We start from the raw sequence: 21,001 nt of genomic DNA on the forward strand, positions 1-21,001 counted from the left end.
AATGAGCGAGGGGCCACTAGGACTGTGGGCAGCTGTGAATCCTAAGACTCAATTTCTTACGTGAGCTTCCTTTAAGAATGAGAATTTTTGAAGAACAACGCGACGCTACGCGAAGGGTCGCTCCCACCCTCCACCCTCCCCGGCTCAGGGGCGGGGCGCGGTGCCACCTCCCCGGAAGTACTTCCCCTTAGGGGCTGGGGCTTGCCGGAAGTGGCGCAGCGGCAGGGAGGGGCTCTTCACCGGGTCCGGCAGCTGAAGCTCGGCGCTCGGGTTACCCCTGCAGCGACGCCCCCTGGTCCCACCGATACCACTGCTGCTCCCGCCCCTTCGCTCCTCGGCCGCGCAATGGGCACCCGCGACGACGAGTACGACTACCTCTTCAAAGGTGAGGTCGTGAGTTCTCATACTGTCGACCAAGTCCCGTGCGGGGGCCCGGGACACTCCCGGGGGACCCGCGTGCGGGCCGCCTCTGCACTGAAATGGGCCTTCCTCAGCCCTTCGTCCTGCGGTCTTCTGGTTATTGCCTACCCTCCCTTCAGACGGTGGGTCCGATCACACGTTTGTCTCTTAGCGGGCCCCGTAGGCCTCGCAGCCTCAGGAGCCCCTCACTGTGTCCTTCTTAGAGCGGACCGTCTTCTCCAAAATCGTGTAATTCCTTCCCTGAGGTTCCGAGGCCCCGCCGCCCCTCCCACCATCTATCTTTTCGGGCTTAGCGCCCCCTCCCTTTCAGGATGCTCCTTCCCCACTCACATCCCCTCCGACCGGCCCTTCGCTCCTCTGGGCTTATCCTTGGGCGCAGGCTCCCACTATAGGTCTTTTTCTTATCTGCCCCCTTTTCCTCGGAGTGAACCTTTCCTCTGCGTCTCCTCACAGCCCCTCCCTCGGGCGGCCGCCCCTCTTAGCCAGATTCTACTGTCCCGGGGCCAGGTCCTCGTTTAATCTGAGCGGGCCGAGGTCCCCCACCCCCACCTCCACCCGCCCCGCAGTTCTCGCGGTCAGTAACCTTCTCGTACTGCTCGCTCGTTCCCCGCTGATAGGCAACCCTCTCTCTCTGCCTTCCCTTCTCAAATTGTGTTTAAAGCTCCTCCTGTGTCTTCTCCGGTACGACCAGGGTGGTGGATAGGAGGACAGGAGGGGTTGTCCATCACCCACTCGCGCACTTGTCGCAGTGACCCGGCAGACTGATAGGACTTCCCACTTAGCCTTTTTTTTTTTTTTTCTCCTGCTGTCTTTTACCCAGCTGCAGCTAGCCCGGGATAACTCTTCTCTTCGCTTGCGAGAAAGGGTTGCGGATGGGTGGTGGCTGTTATCCTTGCCAGACCTGAAGGCCCAGTTCCCGAACAGGAAAGGTTGTGCGCTGCACAAATACTAGCTTGCTTATCACTATGGACTGGTTGCTTCCTGCTGCAACACTGGGAGGATCCAACAGGAAGGGAAGAGCCCCAGTTGGCCACATACCTTTCCCAAACGGTGGGAGGTGGGGTGGGTGGTGGGTGGTATTTGTGTGCTCTTTTTGATTAAATTAAATATTTATTTATTTATTGTAAGGTAGGGAAACATGTAGTGCCCGTGGACAGACATTGGAGGATGGGGAGTGGGTAGAAAGAAGTGCCTATGGGTTGAGTCTGAAAAGAATCCAAATAATTTTTTTTTTAAATCAACCAAGATAAAAGATACAGCTTTCACTGAGAAAAGAGTACAGTGAATGCTTTTTTTGTTCAGTGAATGTGCTCTCACTTTGATAGTCTTTCTCAGCTGCTGAATTAGAAGAGCAGCAATCAGTAGTGTGCTGAACAAAGATCATTACCAGGGAGGAAGAAGCCATTGCTATTAAAGCTTTACTGTGGAGGGTGGAGTTTATAAAGAATGTTCAGCATGATGACTGTTCCTGACTTTGCCATTGGGTGCTAAGAATGATTGACTAAAGGAAGCAGGAAACATTTATTTGTTTTACTAATACTTTGCAAATCTTGTTATACTAGCTGATGATATACCCTTCCACTTACTCCTCTGAGGCAGTGTATTCTATTATATAGGGTGAGTACCTTTGTTATCACCCTTATTCTTATATTGAAAGGTCATTTACAGATAAGAGTATTTAATTTTACAAATACAAAAAGGAGACATGGATTATTTGCACAGTTTGCTGAAAGCATCTGAAGTGATGTGAAATTACTTGAGTCCCTGGAGACTTTGCGGTTTAGTCATTAAAGGGAGGTTTGTTTTTTAAAATACTGTATAATGGCAATGGCAGGTAACTTCCTCTGAAGTAATTTTGAACAAGATAGGTTATCAGGGTGTTTCTCTTGTTTGGTTGGGTACTTGAGTGTCTGTTATAGAAAACCCCTCCCCCCAAGGATGTTAATTTTCCTGGATTGGCTTATGGAATTTTAATTTAGTTTTGGGGTTAAACCATCCTTCTAACAAAGAGAAAGCAGCTTTGGAATCACATCTGTTTTCAAATCCTGACAAGGACTTATACGTGCTTTGTGACCTTGGGAAAGTTTTTTTTTTTTTTTTTTAACCTCAGTTCCTCATCTATAAAAAAGGAAATACTGTAATACCTGGTTCTCAGAACTGTTGTGAGGAATAAACAAGACAATTAACTTTTAGCTCCTGTGAAGACTCAATAAATGGTAATATGTTGAAAAGAAGTTACTGACTTTTTTTAGTTTTTCTTAAATCTTTGTAAATTATAAGCATTTACATATTAGTAAAGAAACATAAAACTAGGAAGTTTCTAAAGCATTTTGTTTATGTGGGTTACTTTTTCATTTTGTTTAACATTTTGCTGTTTAAGGTAGGATGTTTAAAAAATGTTGAGAAGAATTTCCACTTTTTAAAAACTCCTACAGGATATGAGTCACTTTTTTTTTGAACCTCAATGCTGATTACTTAGCCAGTTTCTTATTTATATAATTATTTTAAAATGAAGCAAGAATAATTTTAAAGTGATTGTATTTTATAGAGTTTTTTTCACTAAGGTAAACTGCAGCTACATCTACTTGGAAGAAGGCTTACCATAGCATACTTAATAGTTGATGGAATTGGAGTTAGTTTATAACTAACCAGTTGAAAATAAGGGGATATTTTTATTAGTATGGGGTGGAGTGGTCTAAAGGGTAATGTAATGTGGGAAGAGTAGGACAATTATTCTAAATTATGTATTTGTTCTTGAATATATTAATATATATTACATATATCCGCATAAGCTCTATAGTGAAATTTTTGGGGTGTATATGTGTGGGGCTAGGGGGAATAAATTTTTTTATGAGACACAGGAGAAATGAACATCAGTCACAGTTAGCATTTACATATATTGTGGTAGAAGCAATCCATTTGAAGTCACATTTTCTGACTATCACTGGGAACATAGTCTGTTTTTTAGGGCATTTTCTTTTCATTAACCATCAGCTGATTGTACAAATGATCATAGGAACATCATTGTTGTACATCTTGGTAGTTTTTCTTTCACAACTTTTGGTTGAGCAACTTCGTTTCTGCTGAATATGGAAAAACTTGCTAGACTTCAGCCTTATTGAATTGAATGTATTTTATAAAGACTTTTGATGAGATTGGACTATGAATATAGTTTAGAAAGTGGAATTATTTTCAAGTTTGTGAAAATGATGTTATTCTTTCAGTTGATAACATCTGGAGCTGATGTGCTATATGTGATATAACAAATTTTTAGCCCAGTAAGTTAGTTTGCCAGAGAAAGTGTAAAACTAAGTGGTTGAAGAGGTGGAAAATTTATAAATAATGAATAATTAATATGTGTATTCTGCTTTATAGTATTTAGCAGTCTGATATTTGTTTATATGTATATAAACAAATTCAGTATTAGGTATTAGAGATAATATTAACATTTAGAAGATAATGCTAACCAAGTGAAGATAAATGCTATCAGATTACTTTGAAATTTCAAAAAAAAGTTTAATATATAGATTCTGTTAGTTACCTTGTTATTAACTGTATGTGTGCCATATAGATGGCTTATAATTGTAAAATGTTTAAATGGAAGTGCTAAGATACTAGTCATAGACAACAGAGAAAAATTATTGCAGGTTTTTTCTTGAATAATAGAATTATTTAGTTTATTGTATTTTAAAAAAGCAACTAAGGAATTGGGAATGTAACTCAGTGGTAGAGCTTATGCACAAGGCTCTGGGTTAAACTCCTAGAAAAAAGAAGTAATTAAATATTGTCAACTTAAAAACTGAGAAAAACTGCTTTGATCATAATTATTTAATGAAAAAAACTGCTTTGATCATAAATATTTAAATTTGAATCCATTAAGAAAGGTCTATGAAGTTTTGTTTTTAATTTTTTTGTTTAAGTCATAACCAGTTAATTCTCTTATGTTGCTTTCATCTTTATATTTACTTACTTAACCTAAATATAACCCTGTTTTTTTTTAATATATTTTTTAGTTGTAGATGGACACAATACCTTTATTTTTATTTTTTTTTTATGTGGTGCTGAGGATTGAACCTAGTGCCTCACATGTACTAGGCAAGTGCTCTTCCACTGAGCAACAACCGAGCCCACACTACCTGTTTTGATTTCTCATTTGGTAGCTGAATAGAATCAACTTTCCTTAAGGTGCCACTTCTCAGTATCTTTTTGATAAGACTATTCTTATAGAACCATTGTCTGCTGTTGTCATTTAAAATATCCTTTAATAGGTTGCTAGTCTTAATTCTGTCAAATTTGCCCAGGTCTAGTTGAGATAACTATTTTATACTACATAAAGCATTTATAAATTCTGAGTTATTTTCAGATGAGTGTGACTTTATAATATTAAAATTAATTGATTACATTGAGAAAAAAATTCCCTCACTGTCTCTACACAGCATAAAGATTCGAAGTTGGTGGATAATGAACTTAATCTAGTTAAAAGTGAAGGTCAAAGGGTAGAACCCAAAATTTGAAAATGTTGGAGTTTTTGTGGAAAATGGAGAAGTGGAGGGTGTACTTTGAGGTGCCCCCCCCCATTGTCATTGTTTTAATTTTTCAAAGGTGGTGTCATTCTAGGTGTCTTGTTCATATGACTGACTCCCGAATTACTGATTAGTATGAAGTGCCTGTAAAATTGAAATGTTCTAATCTTTTTTGTTTTTTCCTTTAGCTGTTCACTCCTCAAGTTAGTATTTTGTACTGCTCATGGAGGGCTAGAATTGATTTAAAAATTTCTTCAGCAGAATATCCAGCCTCTTGTATTAAGAAGCAACAGTGATTATATTCTATTAATAGGTAGACTGTTATTGAAACTGGGATTTGACTTCATATCTAGAAAGGTAGGCTTTGGAAACTAACCTATCAGCTGATCATCCTATAAAATTGAAAGGGCATTATTTTTGTACATTGTTTTCATGACCTTGCCATCTTCTTTCCTGGTATCCAAATAAAAGCATTTAATAATATATCTGTGTTTACCACAGTACCTTTGGCATCCTCTACTTGACTATGTAGTTAGAAATAACTACTCTTTGTGCTACATGGGGTCACTGACTGCTGCCTGGATAATTTCTTGCTGACTCAACTGATAGAGGAAGCCAGAAAGATATGCATTTGATAATGTACTCCCTCCAAGATTGTCTAGAAGCCAGCTTATATCTGATTCTGTTACAAGGAATGAATACATAATGGACTCTTTTTCCTCTTACTCGGGTGCAAGGAGATCATGTTTTTACCTCCCTTTCCACCTGTACCACCAAATCCCAGTCTCCTGAGAAAGGCGTGTTCTGATTCCTTGGCCTTATTCTTGTATGTTTTATATTCTAGTCTTGGTGTCTAAATTAATTAGCTAGTTTAGATGGGTAAGAAGCATTAGTAGTCATCAGTAGAAATAAATACAGTGCTTCCTGAAATAACCAATAACAATTTCTACTTCAAATTCTGTAAACTGATGAACCCATTTTGGTCTTTAATTCACAAAAGAAATGCTTTAAAACCTTTTTTTTTTTTTTTTTTTTTAATTATTGGGGATGGAACCAAGTGGTGCCCTGACCACTGAACAACATCCCCAGGCTTTTTCTTTTCATTTTTTTTTTTCATTGCTGGTGTTTGAACCCAGGGCCTTGTTCATGCTAGGCAAGTGCTCCACCACTTAGCTACATCTCTACACCTTTTTATTTATTTATTTTTGTTGTTTTGTTTTGAGACAAGGTCTTGCTAAGTTGTCTGGTTTCTAACTTGCAGTCCTATTGCCTCAGCCTCCTAAATATCAGAGTAGCTAGGGGAATACAGGTGTGCTTGGTTCCCATTGTTTTTGAAATTCTAAGTGTGTTATGCCTTGGGTGAAGAAGTTAGTAAATAAAACTGTCTCTTAACAGAAATCACAGGAAGTAAATTCATTTAATCAAAGCCTATTTTTAAAAAATTCATGCAGTCATAAATGGAAGCATATGTCCTTCTTGCTTTGGTTTTTGACTCATAGTGTCTCAGTTATTAGTTAACTTCCTAGGGCCTCTTTGTTTTTCAGGGGTGGGGGTGTGGCATGCAGGTAGTACTGGGAGTACTGAGGTTGAACCCAGGGGCACTTAACCACTGATCCACATCCCCAGCCCTTTTAAAATATTTTACTAGAGGCAGGGTCTCACTGAGTTGCTCAGCACTTCACTAAGTTGTTGCAGCTGACTTTGAACTTGTGTTCCTCCTGCCTCAGCCTCCAGAATTGCTGGCTTTTTAGGTGTGTGCCACCACACCTGGCCTTAGGGCCTCTGTTTATCCTTAGTGTGGTGGGGCTTATGGGGAGTGGGGGATGCAAGTGACATTCTTTAGTTTTATGTCACTCTGATAAGTGCAACTATTAAAAGGTCATTGTAGGTTCTGTCATCTGAACAGCAAAGTTTGTAACCCTGATGTCTCATATTTTAAATGTTTCATCTCAAAGAAGTATTATCCATTTTTTAAAAAAAAAATTTTTAGCTGTGTATGGACACAGTGCCTTTATTTACATGTGTTGCTGAGGTTTGAACCTAGTGCCTCACAAGTGCTGGGCAAGTGCTCTACCACTGAACTACTGCTCCAGCCCCAGAAGTATCATTCTTAACATCATAGTTAATCTTTGATGAAGCTCAGTAGAATGTATTCACTCTTCGTCTCCATCAACTAATATCCTTATATTCAGCACCCTGCTTCTATCCCTTTTTAAAATTCAGATGCCTTATCTTTTTGTTTCATTTCTGTTGCGTTTTAATACCATGTCGATATAGCATTGATAGTAATTAATGCTTGTCATTAGTGCCTGATGTCCCTATGATTAAAATTGTGTTTTTAAGGGCTGGTTGTATAGGTTAGTGGTAGAGTGCTTGCCTCGTATTTCTGAGGCCCTGGATTTGATTGCCAGCATTGTCCCCCACCTCAAAAAAAAAAGCGGGGTGTGAGTACTGTGTTTAAGACAGGGTACTATAATTGTGCAGGTAGAAACAGGTTAAAGAGAATAGATTGGTTTTATAAATTGGTAACAGGTCAAGAGCATGGGGCTATTCAGCACCTGCTCCCATCCCTTTTTAAAATTCAAATGTCCTATCTTTTTTGCTTTATTTAGTTTGAAGCCAAATTTCATTTTGTTGAAATTGTGATGGTATTCTGGATGTTTTTGCCTTATTAATCTGACGTTAATTTCTTGTCTTCTCAGTTGTCCTTATTGGAGATTCTGGTGTTGGAAAGAGTAATCTCCTATCTCGATTTACTCGAAATGAGTTTAATCTGGAAAGCAAAAGCACTATTGGAGTGGAGTTTGCAACAAGAAGCATCCAGGTTGATGGAAAAACAATAAAGGCACAGATATGGGACACAGCAGGGCAGGAGCGATACCGAGCTATAACATCAGCGTAAGTTTCATGTTTTTTAAGTTCTTTTAAATATGTTGGCATATGGTAAATTAGCTGACTTTTCATATTGGAAAAGGTAGAATAGTCCTCCATTAACTTGGGGGTACATTCTAAGACTCCCAGTAGATCTCTAAAACCACACATAGTACTAAACCCTCTTTTTTTCATTTAATAGAAACACTTTTATGACTTTTCTATGGGGTATCTGAATTGCCAGCATCACTACTTTTGCTTTTGAGGTCATTATTTTTTTTAAATATTTTTTTAGTTGTAGATGGACACAATACCTTTATTTTATTTATTTATTTTTATGTGGTGCTGAGGATCAAACCCAGTGCCTCAGATGTGCTTGGCAAGCATTCTACCGTTGAGCTACAACCCCAACCCTGAAGTCATTATTAAATAAGGGTTAGTTGAACACAAACACTACAATACCATGACAGCTGAGCTAATAACTGTGAGGGCTTCTAAGTGACTAAATGGGTGGGTAGTTTATACTGTATGAATACACTGGGCAAAGGGTTGAATCATGTCCAGGCCTCGATGGAGTGGGATCTTATCATGCTACTCACAACAGTACTGATTTGAACTTACAAATTGTTTATTTCTAGAATTTTTCATCTAATTTTTGTGGACTGTGGTTGACTGCAGGTAACTGTGTAAAGTGATATTACACATAAAGGGGACTATTATACTATTTTCTTTTAAGAATTCCAATATGAGGAATTCATTGAAATTATAAGGTATGTTTCAAAAAATATATGATCCATATCTTAAGTTCTTCCTGGTGTTCACTTTTATCTTGTGGTTATTTTTTTGATAGTTAAATGTATGTTCCTGTTTTCAGGTACTATCGTGGAGCTGTAGGTGCCTTATTAGTTTATGACATTGCTAAACATCTCACATATGAAAATGTAGAACGATGGCTGAAAGAACTGAGAGATCATGCTGACAGTAACATCGTTATCATGCTCGTGGGCAATAAGAGTGATTTACGTCATCTCAGGGCAGTTCCTACAGATGAAGCAAGAGCTTTTGCAGGTTAGTAATATGAATTCCATGATACTACAGTGATTAAATATTTCTTACTGTTTACATCTTGCAGTTTTGATATACTTCCAATGAGGGTAATAGGTTTTTTTAATACCTATGTTTTATTTATTTATTTTTATGTGGTGCTGAGGATTAAACCCAGTCCTCAAATGTGCTAGGCAAGTGCTCTACCACTGAGCCCCAGCCCCAGGGTAATAGGTTTTAATAGTTTCAGAAAGATAAAAGTGGTCAAGCACCATAGTGCATACCTGTAATCCCAGTGACTTGAGAGGCTGAGGTAGGAGAATTTGAGTCCAAAGCCAACCTCAGCAACTTAGTAAGGCCCTAAGCAACTTGGAGAGACCCTGTCTGTAAATAAAATATTAAAAAGTGCTGGAGATCTGGCCCAGTTGTTAAGTGCCCCTGGGTTCAATCCTCGGTACCAAAAAAAAAAAAAAAAAGAACAGTCAGCAAGAATTAATTCAGTTAATTAATTAAATTCAGTTAATTAATTAATTAAATCAGTTGTTTTGAAGTTTGTGCTGCTGTATCTGGGTCTAAAAACATTCCTAGGGAGTGTTAGGGACCAACAGGGATGCCACTGCTTAGTTTTAACTTTTTGTGTCTTACCATCATTCTGGTATGGACATTTTGGTAGGGGCAATTACCTGAAGGCAACATGGTTCATTCTTGGCTTGTAAATGTCATGACCTTGCACTAGTTATTATATTGTTATACTTTAACAATTATTATTTTAGTGTCCTAGGCAAGAAGCAGCGTTATTTCAAATAATATAGTTACAGAATTTAGTGATAGCATAGTTGGGTGGTTGACAGGAAGGATAGTGAAGGATAAAATAGCTGGGTGTTTGATTAATTTTACTATATTTTAGTAGTATCGTTCATTGCTAGTGGTAGTATTTAGATGCAGCAAGTTACTTATTTTAAGTAAGAAACTATTAGTTAGTTATGGTGGTGGGTCCTGTACTCTCAGCCCCTTGGGAGGGTGAGGCAGGAGGATCACTTGAGCCCATAAGTTCAAGACCAACCTGGGCAACATAGCAAGACCCAATCTCATTAAAAAAACAAAACAAAACAACAACAACAACAAAAACAACTAAAGGAAATTTCTCACTTATTTTTAATCTACTGAAGTATAAATTGAATGGTGCCCTTAACATTCCAGAAGTTTGAGAGGTCTTAAGTTTTAAGAAATTATTTCTGTTTTTGAAGGCCAGGGTTATAGTAGCTCAGTGGTAAGAGTGCCTACTTAGTATGTGCAAGACTCTAGGTTAGATCCCCAGCACCATGGGGGTGGGGCTTGAGAAAAAGATTGTTGACTTCTTACTGGAATCAGATCTTGGACTGGAGATATAGCTCAGTGGTAAAGTGCTTGCCTTAGCACTTGCCTTGTGAGGCCCTGAGTTTGATGTCCAGCTCTGCAAAAAAACAAACCAACCCCAAAACTTAAGACTAAATTTATTGTGTCTCCTTACAGAAAAGAATGGTTTGTCATTCATTGAGACATCTGCTCTAGACTCCACAAATGTAGAAGCTGCTTTTCAGACAATTCTAACAGGTAAGACATTATCAGGTTTTATCAGTGGGAATTGGAAGTTTTTAGGAAGGGAATTAAATGAATTAATCAGGAAACTATACATTATACCATCTGAGAATGACTGTCATTTGAGAGGTGCCAGTAACAGTGGTGTATAGAGTATAAAATTAGTTAGAACCCTTGTTTGTTGTGCTTCAGTCATCATAATTCATTTGGTTTATAGTGGGAAAATATTTTGAAAGTAGGTTGTTATCTTCCAAGTGTTTAGGTCATATATTTCTTACTTCATGGTCAAAATTAGTTATGTTCAATGTACTTTCACAAGATATATATTCAAATCTTGGCTATGGAAAGATAATGCCCTTTTGAAATTAGGCAAGGAAAAATAAAAGACTAAGGGAAAATATTTTTAAAAATTTAAGTGAAAAAACAAGATCAAATTTTCACATGAGATAGAAGCAAGATGTTACTTGTAGATAAAGTCAGCCAGTGATCCCTATAGAAAAGTTGAAACAAATAATGGGAAAGGACAAAGTTCATGCTGTTTTGGAATGTGGATGACCTGGTCAGTCTTCCTGAAGACATTTTATTTGTGCTGACTCATATTTACCCTAACTTTTTATTTGAATGACCAGATTATCAGCAAATGTTTTAATCCTTTAACAAGTACTTTGATGGGTTGCTTCTAAGTAGTGTAAAATTGTTACCTTTAAGAACGCCTGAGTTAGAATACAGTCTTATGTGGCATTTCTCTGAAAAGTCTGTATGTAGAATTGTTAATATTAGTTTCCCATTATGATGTAACAGGTTAATTTAGACTGTATGCAGTACCAGTTTTTAACCTTGAAGTATTGTCTTATTTCACTGTAAAAATGTAAGGAATAAACCCTAGGAATTAAGAGCATGAATTAGAAAACCTCACGGTGGTCCTGATGCCTTCACTTGTTATTAGCTCGTAATCATAGGCAAGTTTTTTAACCCCTTTTAGCCCTTAATTTGTTCATCTGTAAAATTCAAATATGTTTTGGGGAGATGATACTTCCTTTTTGAGAGAGGGCTTGGGTTTTTAAAACCTTGAGATATGATTTGATATGATATGATCTAACTTGATTCTCATTTCTACTTAAAAGTAGGGTTTTTTTTTTTTTTTTTGGTCTCTAACCCACAGAAAATAGTGTTCCGTCACTAAGATGTCTGCTCTGGACTCTGAAAATGAGTTTAATTAGGGCCTTTAAAGTACTTAGCTATCCCTGACATATAGTGAACATTTGATAAATTCATAGCTAAACAGTAATTAAGGCATGGCAAAAAAATTCTTGAACATAGAGTAAACATTGATGATTGAATACCTATTTTATTACAATTGTTTTGTTACCTGAAGGATAGTTACTAAACAACCAGTACTATGGTTGGGTAAACAGTTTTGGGAACACAGTAGCTTTTCTTTAAAATCTTAGGTGTGTCAAGTTTCACTGCAAATTATATCAAACAAGATTTGATTAAATATGCAGTATGTCTGCAAGTTCTGCTTTTTTTCTTTATAACCACTTGTGTGGATTTTATTAAGTCAACATATAGAGTATTATATTGAGCCAGGAGTTTGAAGTTTTTTCTTTTTACTCCTTTGTACCTGTGTAACTGAAGTCACTGAGCCACTTGGATTTATAGTGTTTAAACACTTTTGAGTTACATCACCTTAGAGGAGAAAACCTTTTAGGCAGTCCTCATTGTTGGGATATTTTTTATGTCCTATCAGATCTCCTCTGCTATAATTCTAGCTCATTTATTCTGATCTCAATTTCTAGCATGTATGTTCTGGTACTAAGTGAAGAGGAAGCCAAGTCTTCTTCCATCTGTAATTCACTGTTGTATGTATCATTTTAACCTCAAATTTCTGATCCACTCAAACATGAAACTTAATTAGCAGTGATAGATATTTAAAATTAAAATGTTTTGTACTTAAAGCTGAAGAACATCTGGCTGTTTTTCTTAAAATTTACCCTAGATTAAACTTCTGTTTCTGCTAAATGTTGCTTGAAAGCAAAGACTTTTAGTTTCACTTACTATTACTTTACCTCTTTATATTTACTGTTTCCTTACCTTGCTGCATAAGTTTCAATGTTGATCAAAGATCACTACATATGGCAGCAGACCTCTGTGTTGTTTTGCAAGTGTTAAGATGTTTGTTCTAAACTTTCCTTCTGTCTGTATCCCTCCTATGTGAAAGTATTAATGCACAGAAAAAAATGGAAAGAGAATAGTAATCTCATTACAGTTAATTCTACCCTTAACATTAAGGAAGAATTCATTTTATTTTGATATTGCTGGAAGAATAAAACTGGCTTTTTAATTTTTAAGATGCAAAAATTATGTAGCATTGGAAAATTTATCTATGTTATTACTGAGAGTTATTTGTAGTGTTGTTTTAGAAGACTGTGGCATTTGCATTCTTAACATCCATGCATTTCACAATGATTCCATAAGATGATTTTGGGGGTAGGGGGTGGTATTAGTGATTAAACCCAGGGGCATGTTACTACTCAGCTACATTCCTAGCCCTTTTAGTTTTTATTTTGAGATTTTTGAGACAGTGTCTTCAAAGTTGCCCAGGCTGGCCTCAAATTTGCAATCCTAACTCAGCCTCCTGAATCACTGGCATTATAGGCATGTGCCACCATACACATCCCAGGAGATGAATTTGCTGGTGGCATTTTTTTTTTAGCAGTGGTTAGATAGTACATGAATTAGCCTGGTAGATTGCTCAGAATCTGCATTTCAGTACAGATTTTTTTTTTTCTCAAGCTCACTAAGAACTCAATGAATGTTGACAGTAGTAATACAAAGAATTTGTAAATACCCTTTACCTATATTTATCAAATTGAAACAGACTGAATTTGCGCCCCCCCCCCCCCCCCCCCCCGGCCCCATTTAGCAGTTAGAACAGCTTCCTTATGCTGAGAATGGAAACTAAAGGGCAGCAACCCTCCACCCTAATAAATGCCAAGGAAGTTGAGAGCAGAGATTGCCCCCTCCTTAGGCACGTGTAATGCAGGCTAACTAAATCCACATAATACATTTCCTGCCTTTTGTCTTACTTTACTGCCTCTTTTACTTTAAAAGCTCTCCTCACACATGGTGGGGCCTGCCTGTATAATCTCAGTGATTTGGGTGGCTAAGGCAGGAGGATCTCAAGTTCGAGGCCAGCCTTAGCAATTTTGTGAGACCCTCAAGCAGATTAATGTGATCCTGTCTCAAAATCTGCACTACATCAGAGTAAGTGGCAGACATAATGCCTCTTATTCCTAAGTACTTTTCTATTTGTATTTCCTAAAAACAAGAACATTTTCTTTCATAATTGTAGTGCAGTGATCAAGACAGAGAATAATACTACATCAACAGCTGTAGATCTAATTCTGATTTTGTCAGTTGTTCCTAGTAATGTCCTTATTAACGAGAAAGTCTGAGGTCAGGTCATGCATTCTATTCAGGTGGTTTTATCTCTTTAGTCTCCTCTAATCTGAACCAGTTCCTTCATATTTCTTTTGTTTTTTAACATTGACACTTTTGAAGGGTATAAACCAGCTATTTTATAGTGTTTTTCAATTTGGGTTTGTCCTATGTTTCTTCATGATTAAATTCAGTTATACGCTTTCAGTAGAAATGCCACAGATTTGTACTCAATTCAAAGGCTTGTGGTAATCGGTTTATTTTATTCGTTACTGGTGTTGCAATTTTTTTTTTTTTTTTTTTCCGTACCAGGGATTGAACCCAGGGGCACTTAACTACTGAATCACATCCCCATTCCTTTTTGTATTTTATTTAGAGATAGGGTCTCACTGAGTTGCTTAGGGGCTTGCTAAATTGATGAGGTTGGCTTTGAACTCAGTCCTCCTGCATTGGCCTCCCAAGCTGCTGGGATCACAGGCTTGTGCCACTGTGCCAGCTAAAGACAAATTCTTTATTCTGTGACTGAAAGAATTTTAAATCATTTGGCATATTGGCTTTTAAAAAAGAGGCTAAAGTTTTCAGATACTAGAGTAGTAAGAATCTTTTAATTAGGTGTAGTAGTTGGTTTGTTCTTGGCATGTAGCAATCTTTTAAAAATACACATGGATGTGTCAGATTGAGGTATTTTTTGACTTTCAAAACATGGTGAGCAATGGATTTGAAGAGATTTAATAAATTAAAAGCTTTACCTAGACTGTAGTAGAATAATGCAGGCTTCTGTTTTCATGTATTTGGATGGTCTAAAGAATTTTAACTCTTGTCCCCTAAATTGGAACAGTTTCATTTAACTTCCTTAGAATGACTGTCACTTAATCCACATTTTCAGTAGAGTAGAAATACGTACATGTCCTTTTTATTTAGTTTTACCTTGTTATATTTAAAACTATTTTATATTGATATTTTACTTTATATTTAGATCTTCTATAAGAGATCCTAATAGAATGATAAAGTAGTATTCCTGACCTTACCTAACCTTTAGACAACTTGAAAAGGGACTGCACAGCAATTTGTTTAAATGTTCATTTGGCTCTAAATGAGAATGTGCCCTTGAAAGAGGGAAATACAGTACTTGCTTTTGATTTAGCAAGTTACTAGTTACGTCCTTTTTCTCCTACTGAAATAACCTTCTCTAATCAGATACCAGCTAGTAAGTACCTGCTTCCTATTTCCTTATCAAAGTTTTTTTTAAATGACACCGCTATAAGAGACGTAAGTAAATTACTTGTAGATCCTCTTAGAGCTGATTATACTTGAAAGAAAAAGTTTTTCCTTATTTTCTGATCAATATTTTCAAATTTTTATTGCCCTTGGTATTTTTATTAGCACATATCTTTTTAGTTACTGGAGTAAATGCAGCACTAATCCATTTCTAAAAGTATATAGTATTTGCATACAGTTACACAACACTGCTCCAATGTCTTGCTTTGTAATGAGTTCTCTTCAGTTTACTTCTCTCTGTTCTGAGAAGTCTCCCTTTGCCTCTCTTTGGTATTATTTATATTTGCTTTTTTTACTAAGAGCCTGCATTTTGTTTTTGTTTTTGTTCTCCTAACTTCTTTAAAACAGCTTGCAAATAAGTTAAAACTTATGAGTCACATTTGATTATCTGCTGTTGGAAAAAAGAAGACTTGTGTAGTTTGGCATTAAAGAAAAAACATAAAGAATAAATGGTATGGAATTAAAGCTGATGATTATCTTTATTCCTTAACCACTAACCTGATTGAATGATTGAAGGGTAATTCCTGACTTGAAATTTTTTATTCTTATTTGAGGTTCCAAATGATACTCATAGGTTAGTTTATGTTCTCAGAGCATTTTGCAGATGTTTTTACTTTGTGTTTTTTCACTACATATCTTTTATACTTAAAAATCTCTAAATATTACAGAAATAATATAGTGAATATCTGAATAGTATATAATATATAGTGAATAATGTGAATTATTGTTCACATTTTGCCACATTTGGTTTCTCTCTCCATGTATGTACATATTCCCCCCACTTTCAGTTTTTGGAAAGTAGTTTGTAGATATTATGGTACTTTGGTAGTAAATACTTCAGCGCTTTCTCTAGAACAAAACATTCTACTATATAATTACAGTGCCACATATCATAACCAAGTAATTTAACATTTATACAGTATTAATGTGTAGTCTGTATACATATTTCTCCAAGTATATTAAAGATATAAGAACTCAAAAAACTGAACACCAAATGAACTAAATACACATTCTCAAAAAAAGAAAAATTTTTGGGGGGAATACTGGATATTGAACTCAGGGGCACTGAACTACTGAGCCACATCCCCAGCCCTGTTTTGTATTTCGTTTAGAGACAGGGTCTCACTGAGTTCCTTAGCACCTTACTTTTGCTGAGGCTGGCTTTGAGATTGCAATCCTCCTGCCTCAGCCTCCCAAGCCGCTGGGATTATAGGCATGTTCCACTGCTCCCAACTCAAAAGAAGAAATTTAAATAATCAACAAATGTATGAAAAATGTTCAACAACTTTAGTATTCATGGAAATGCAATTCAAAACTACACTGAGATTTCTTGTCACTCTGCTGGCAAGGATGTGTGGGAAAAGGAACACTTGTATGATGTTGATGAGATTGTAAATTAATACAACTACTACAGAAATCACTCTGAAGATTCCTCAAAGACTAGGAATGGAGTCTCCATATGACCCAGTTCTGTTACTCCTTGATATTTTTCTAAAAGAATTAAAGTCAGCATACTTTAGTGGTATATGCATGCCCATGTATAGCAGCACAGTTCACAATAACCAAGTTATGGAGCCAGCCTCAGTGTCCATCAGCAGATGAATGGATAGAGAAGTGTAGTGTATATACACAATGGTGTTTTATTCAACTAGAAGGAAGAATGGAATCATATCATTTGGAGGAAAATGAAGGGAATTGGATAGCATTGTTTTGAGTGAAATAAGCCAGATTCACAGTCAAGAGTTGGGTGTTCTCTCTCAGATGTGGAAGTTAGAAAAAAATTTTAAAAGGGATCTCATGAAAATAAAAGTGAGACCAGTAGAGTTGAGGAAGGAGATTGGAGGGAGGAAGAAAGGGGGAAGGATAAGGAGAGGTACTAGGGAATGAAATTGATCAAATATATATTCATGTATGAATAAGTTATAATGAATTCCACTATTATGTGTAATCATAATGCACCAGTAAAAATAAAAATATCCTTTATAGATTTGTTTTTTAATCTTTAAATCCAAGATCTACCAAACAATCACATATTACATTGATAGAATTGTTTTGTATCTGGGGTATCAAGTAGAATTGACCCTAGCCATAGGTTGATACTGTGCATTTGGAATTTGGCTCATGGATGAGAAATTGGTTTATAAAATTTATTTAAATGGGTGTCTACTGTATTGGACAGTATAAATATAGAGCATTTATTCTCATCTCAATCTGAATTTATTTCTTCATGGTTAAATTCATTATAAACATTTTTGGCACAAGTACTTGGGTTTCTATAGAGGCATACATTGTGTCCTTCCTAGTACATCATATTAGGAGGTGGTTTATCATATCAAGTTTGTCCCATTTTTTAGAATTCATTTGCCTTTTGAAGGTATTTATTTGGAAGATGCACTGGGAGAACAAAGATAAATAAGATACATTCAGTGTTCTTAAGTTTATAATCTAGTCAGATGTAATCTACTTTTAGGTCATGTCACGTAGGACCAAATAAAATATATTAAATACAAATACTGTGGTAAAGTTTAATTACATTTATTCATGCAATTAGTTATTTTTCAACCGTCTACTATATGCTCTGTACTGGAGAGACAGCAGTGAATAAGGCAGACAGTTTTAGTTCTTACAAATTTAATGTTTAGTGGAGGAGGTAAACACTAAACAATCTCAGTAAGTGTCATGAAAGTAAAATAGACTGCATATAAAATCTTAAGTTGCCTCTTTGGAATAATTAATTATAGTTTAACTTTAGTTCTGGAGGTCACTAATGAACACATTAGATTCCTACTTCTCTTCCAGGAGTCTTTTTTTTTTTTTTTTCTAAATCATGTTTATGAAGTTGTGCTCTTCTCTACGCAGCCTAGGAAGATACCTGATATATCTGGTAATGCAGGTTTATTTGTTTGTTTGCATAGTGTCAGTGTTTGTAGGCTTCTTTTGGAAAAGGTAGATTGAAAATGCTCTTCTGATTTAATTCAGACCTATGCCTAAAAATTGTGTAATGCTTTTTAAACCAAGATGTGTTTGGTGAACCTTTCCCTCTGAAATGCAAAAACTTTGGTTTCTCTTTTTACAGTAATGAGTTGATTCTAATCAGTGGTTGTTTGAAAATAAAACTTAGAATTTATACGTTCTCTGTTCTGTGTTTTATCTGTCTTTTATACCAACTCTTTATGGGTTTATTTATACTATGTATTGCTATTTCTTTTATTCTTTCAGAGATATACCGTATTGTTTCTCAGAAACAAATGTCAGACAGACGCGAAAATGACATGTCTCCAAGCAACAATGTGGTTCCTATTCATGTTCCACCAACCACTGAAAACAAGCCAAAGGTGCAGTGCTGTCAGAACATCTAAGGCTTTTTCTTCTCCCCTAGAAGGCTGTGTATAGTCCATTTCCCAGGTCTGAGATTTAAATATATTTGTAATTCTCGTGGTCACTTTTGTGTTTTATTACTTCCTCATACTTATTTTTTCATGTCCTAAGTCTTTTGATTCTAGCTTTATAAAATCATCCACTTTGTCCCAAATGACTGCAGCTTTTTTTTTTTTTTTTTTCCCCCATGCTATGGCTTCACTGGCCTTAGTTTAATAAACTGAATGTTTGAATTCCTCAATTATTGTTTACTTTTCATCATGGAAGCCTGTCACTGTAGGACACAGTAGAACTTGATCACTTGAAGCTTGGACCTATTGGTCTTGATCAAATCAAACTAAGAAGACCTTAGAAATAAGCTATTGTTATGCCACAGAGCAGCTTATAAGTACTACACTTTTTCCTCAGTGCAGTGTATATTTTGACAAATCTAAGAATTGCCCTATAAACGTAGCAGGATTTTGAGAGCTTGAAAATTTTCCATTATTCTGGAAGTGAATTTCTAAAATGCCTTAATAGGTTTCTGTAGTTTAGTAAACTTTATTTTAAAATTTTTGTAAGCATCAAAATTGATTGAAGTTGGGGGCACTTTTTTCTGGACTAGAATTATCTTAATAATTACAAAAAACTTACAGTTTGGGTAGGGGTACAGTTATGTAGCTGTATGTTAAACAGTGATGCCTGGTAGGCTAGAAACTAGAGAGATTGAGGTGCCTCTGTGCAGTGATCAGCCCAAACCATTTAACTCATCTCATTTCCCAGCAGTAGATTATGTGGCATTTTATTGCTCAGGCAATAACTGGTTTAATGCTGGAAGTGTCAAATCTTGAAGTGTCAATTTTGTTTTAAAACCTTCCAATGAGTGAAATGCAACCTAGTTTTATCCCCATATCCACCAACAGGCATGGGTAATTATTTTAACAATGCTTATCTTTGGGTTTTACAGTGTATAATGGAATACAGTCCAGTTAAATCTTTGGTTTTAGTGTCTAAAGAATACAGAGAGAGGTTAATTTATGCTCAAGTGGTACCACTTAAAGGCATGTATTCTTTTAGTATGTAAAATGAAATAGTACCTTGAGTTCAAATAGAGTGCATTTAGGCATTGTAGAGACCTAAAATAATTTTATTCCACTACATTATTGAAATCAATGGAGCAACTAAATAGTTTCTCATTCAGAAATGTGCACACTAATATTTAGTTTTACTTCCTTGTGGATAATATTAAGCACTTACTCTGCAGTTTTCTGAAAGTTGTCAACTGCAGCGCTACTATTCAGGATGATGGGATACCTGAAAAAATATATATGTTGGGGCTTGCATCGATTGCTATGTTTCATAGTTAATCTTCTGTCTTTTGCGGTGCTCATGATGTGTGGAGCACACGGAAGGCATTGCTGTAGTTAGTCATTGTTGGTTTTCTTCTGTAGCTGTTTTATTATTTTAGTGTATTGGTTATAAAGATACTATTGTCTGTTTGTAAATCGCTACTTTGTATTTTATGCATGCTCTGTAACTTGATTTTTTTTTTTTAGTTATTGATTTGGAATATATTCTCATTCTAATAAACAGTTATAGGGGGACTGTTCCTTATTTGTCAGATTACATTTTTCATTTGAGTGCTTTGGATGTAGCCATGGAATACTTGATTTCCAATAAGTAAGAACATTGGTCCTTGGATTACTGAGTAAACATTGAATTGGGGGGTATCAGATTGTGAGCTGAGGTTTGATTTTAGACCGGTAGTTCAATTATGCCTGTCTTGGGAAAAGTATTCTCAGAAACATTAGGGAATAGTCTCTGTGCTTCATATGTAAGTGTCACCAAGTACAGGAAAAAGGCTCCATCTCTATTTTATTCAGAATTAATAGTAAATTTTTACAACTTGAGGAACCATATAGTGAATTGAAAATAAATAAAGTAATTTTGAATTTTAACCAAGTGTAGACTTATATATTGCTTAGACATGGTTGGATCTTGCAGATCCAGGAAACATTAGATATATTGGAACATGACTTTGATTGCATTTCAACAAATATCTTCCTTGTGTAATCTGATTATTAATAGTCTAAACATTATTTGACAATTTGTCTCAGGTAAGAAACATTAAGTTTTTAAATATTATGACAAGGCAATTTAGAAATATTTTGCTGCTTGACCTTGCTTTTCTGTTATTTTAACTTTGAATATTTTAAAACCTGTTATATTCTCCAGAAAAGTCAGTTAGACATCATAATTTGATTTAAATTTGTATGTCATTGTTTTCAAGTGCTATCTGTGATTTCTAATAGTAGTTGTCTCTATGCAAAGGGAAGTTATCATTGTGTTGAATGTGCTAAATTGTAATTAGAAGAAGAGGTGCTAGTTAGTGACTTTTGCCCCAGACTTTTAAAGTGAACGGTTCTGCAGAAAAGTTAGACTTTGTAAGAGTTTGGATTGTGCATTTGATTCTTTGGAAAATGAAAATC

General features: G+C 36.1%; 1 protein-coding gene across 1 annotated transcript; it reads left to right on the forward strand.

Moving 5' to 3' along the window:
• Positions 1–204: 204 nt before the first annotated feature.
• RAB11A (RAB11A, member RAS oncogene family) lies at positions 205–20,121 on the forward strand. The gene is made up of 5 exons (XM_079126778.1): positions 205–385; positions 7,646–7,841; positions 8,689–8,882; positions 10,371–10,451; positions 18,375–20,121. Exons 1-5 carry the CDS (start codon positions 346–348, stop codon positions 18,512–18,514), a joined length of 651 nt encoding a protein of 216 aa, XP_078982904.1. The 5' UTR covers positions 205–345; the 3' UTR covers positions 18,515–20,121.
• The last annotated feature ends 880 nt before the right edge of the window (positions 20,122–21,001 follow it).

Source organism: Sciurus vulgaris (genome assembly GCF_902686455.1).
Source record: "Sciurus vulgaris genome assembly, chromosome: 2".
Classification (NCBI taxonomy): domain Eukaryota; kingdom Metazoa; phylum Chordata; class Mammalia; order Rodentia; family Sciuridae; genus Sciurus; species Sciurus vulgaris.

Bases quoted from the DNA above. Each gene is read 5' to 3' on its own strand.
- RAB11A (XM_079126778.1), top strand. From the start codon at position 346: ATGGGCACCCGCGACGACGAGTACGACTACCTCTTCAAAG. The intron at 8,883-10,370 runs GTTAGTAATATG...GTCTCCTTACAG, and splicing joins TGAAGCAAGAGCTTTTGCAG to AAAAGAATGGTTTGTCATTC. The intron at 10,452-18,374 runs GTAAGACATTAT...TTATTCTTTCAG, and splicing joins TTTTCAGACAATTCTAACAG to AGATATACCGTATTGTTTCT.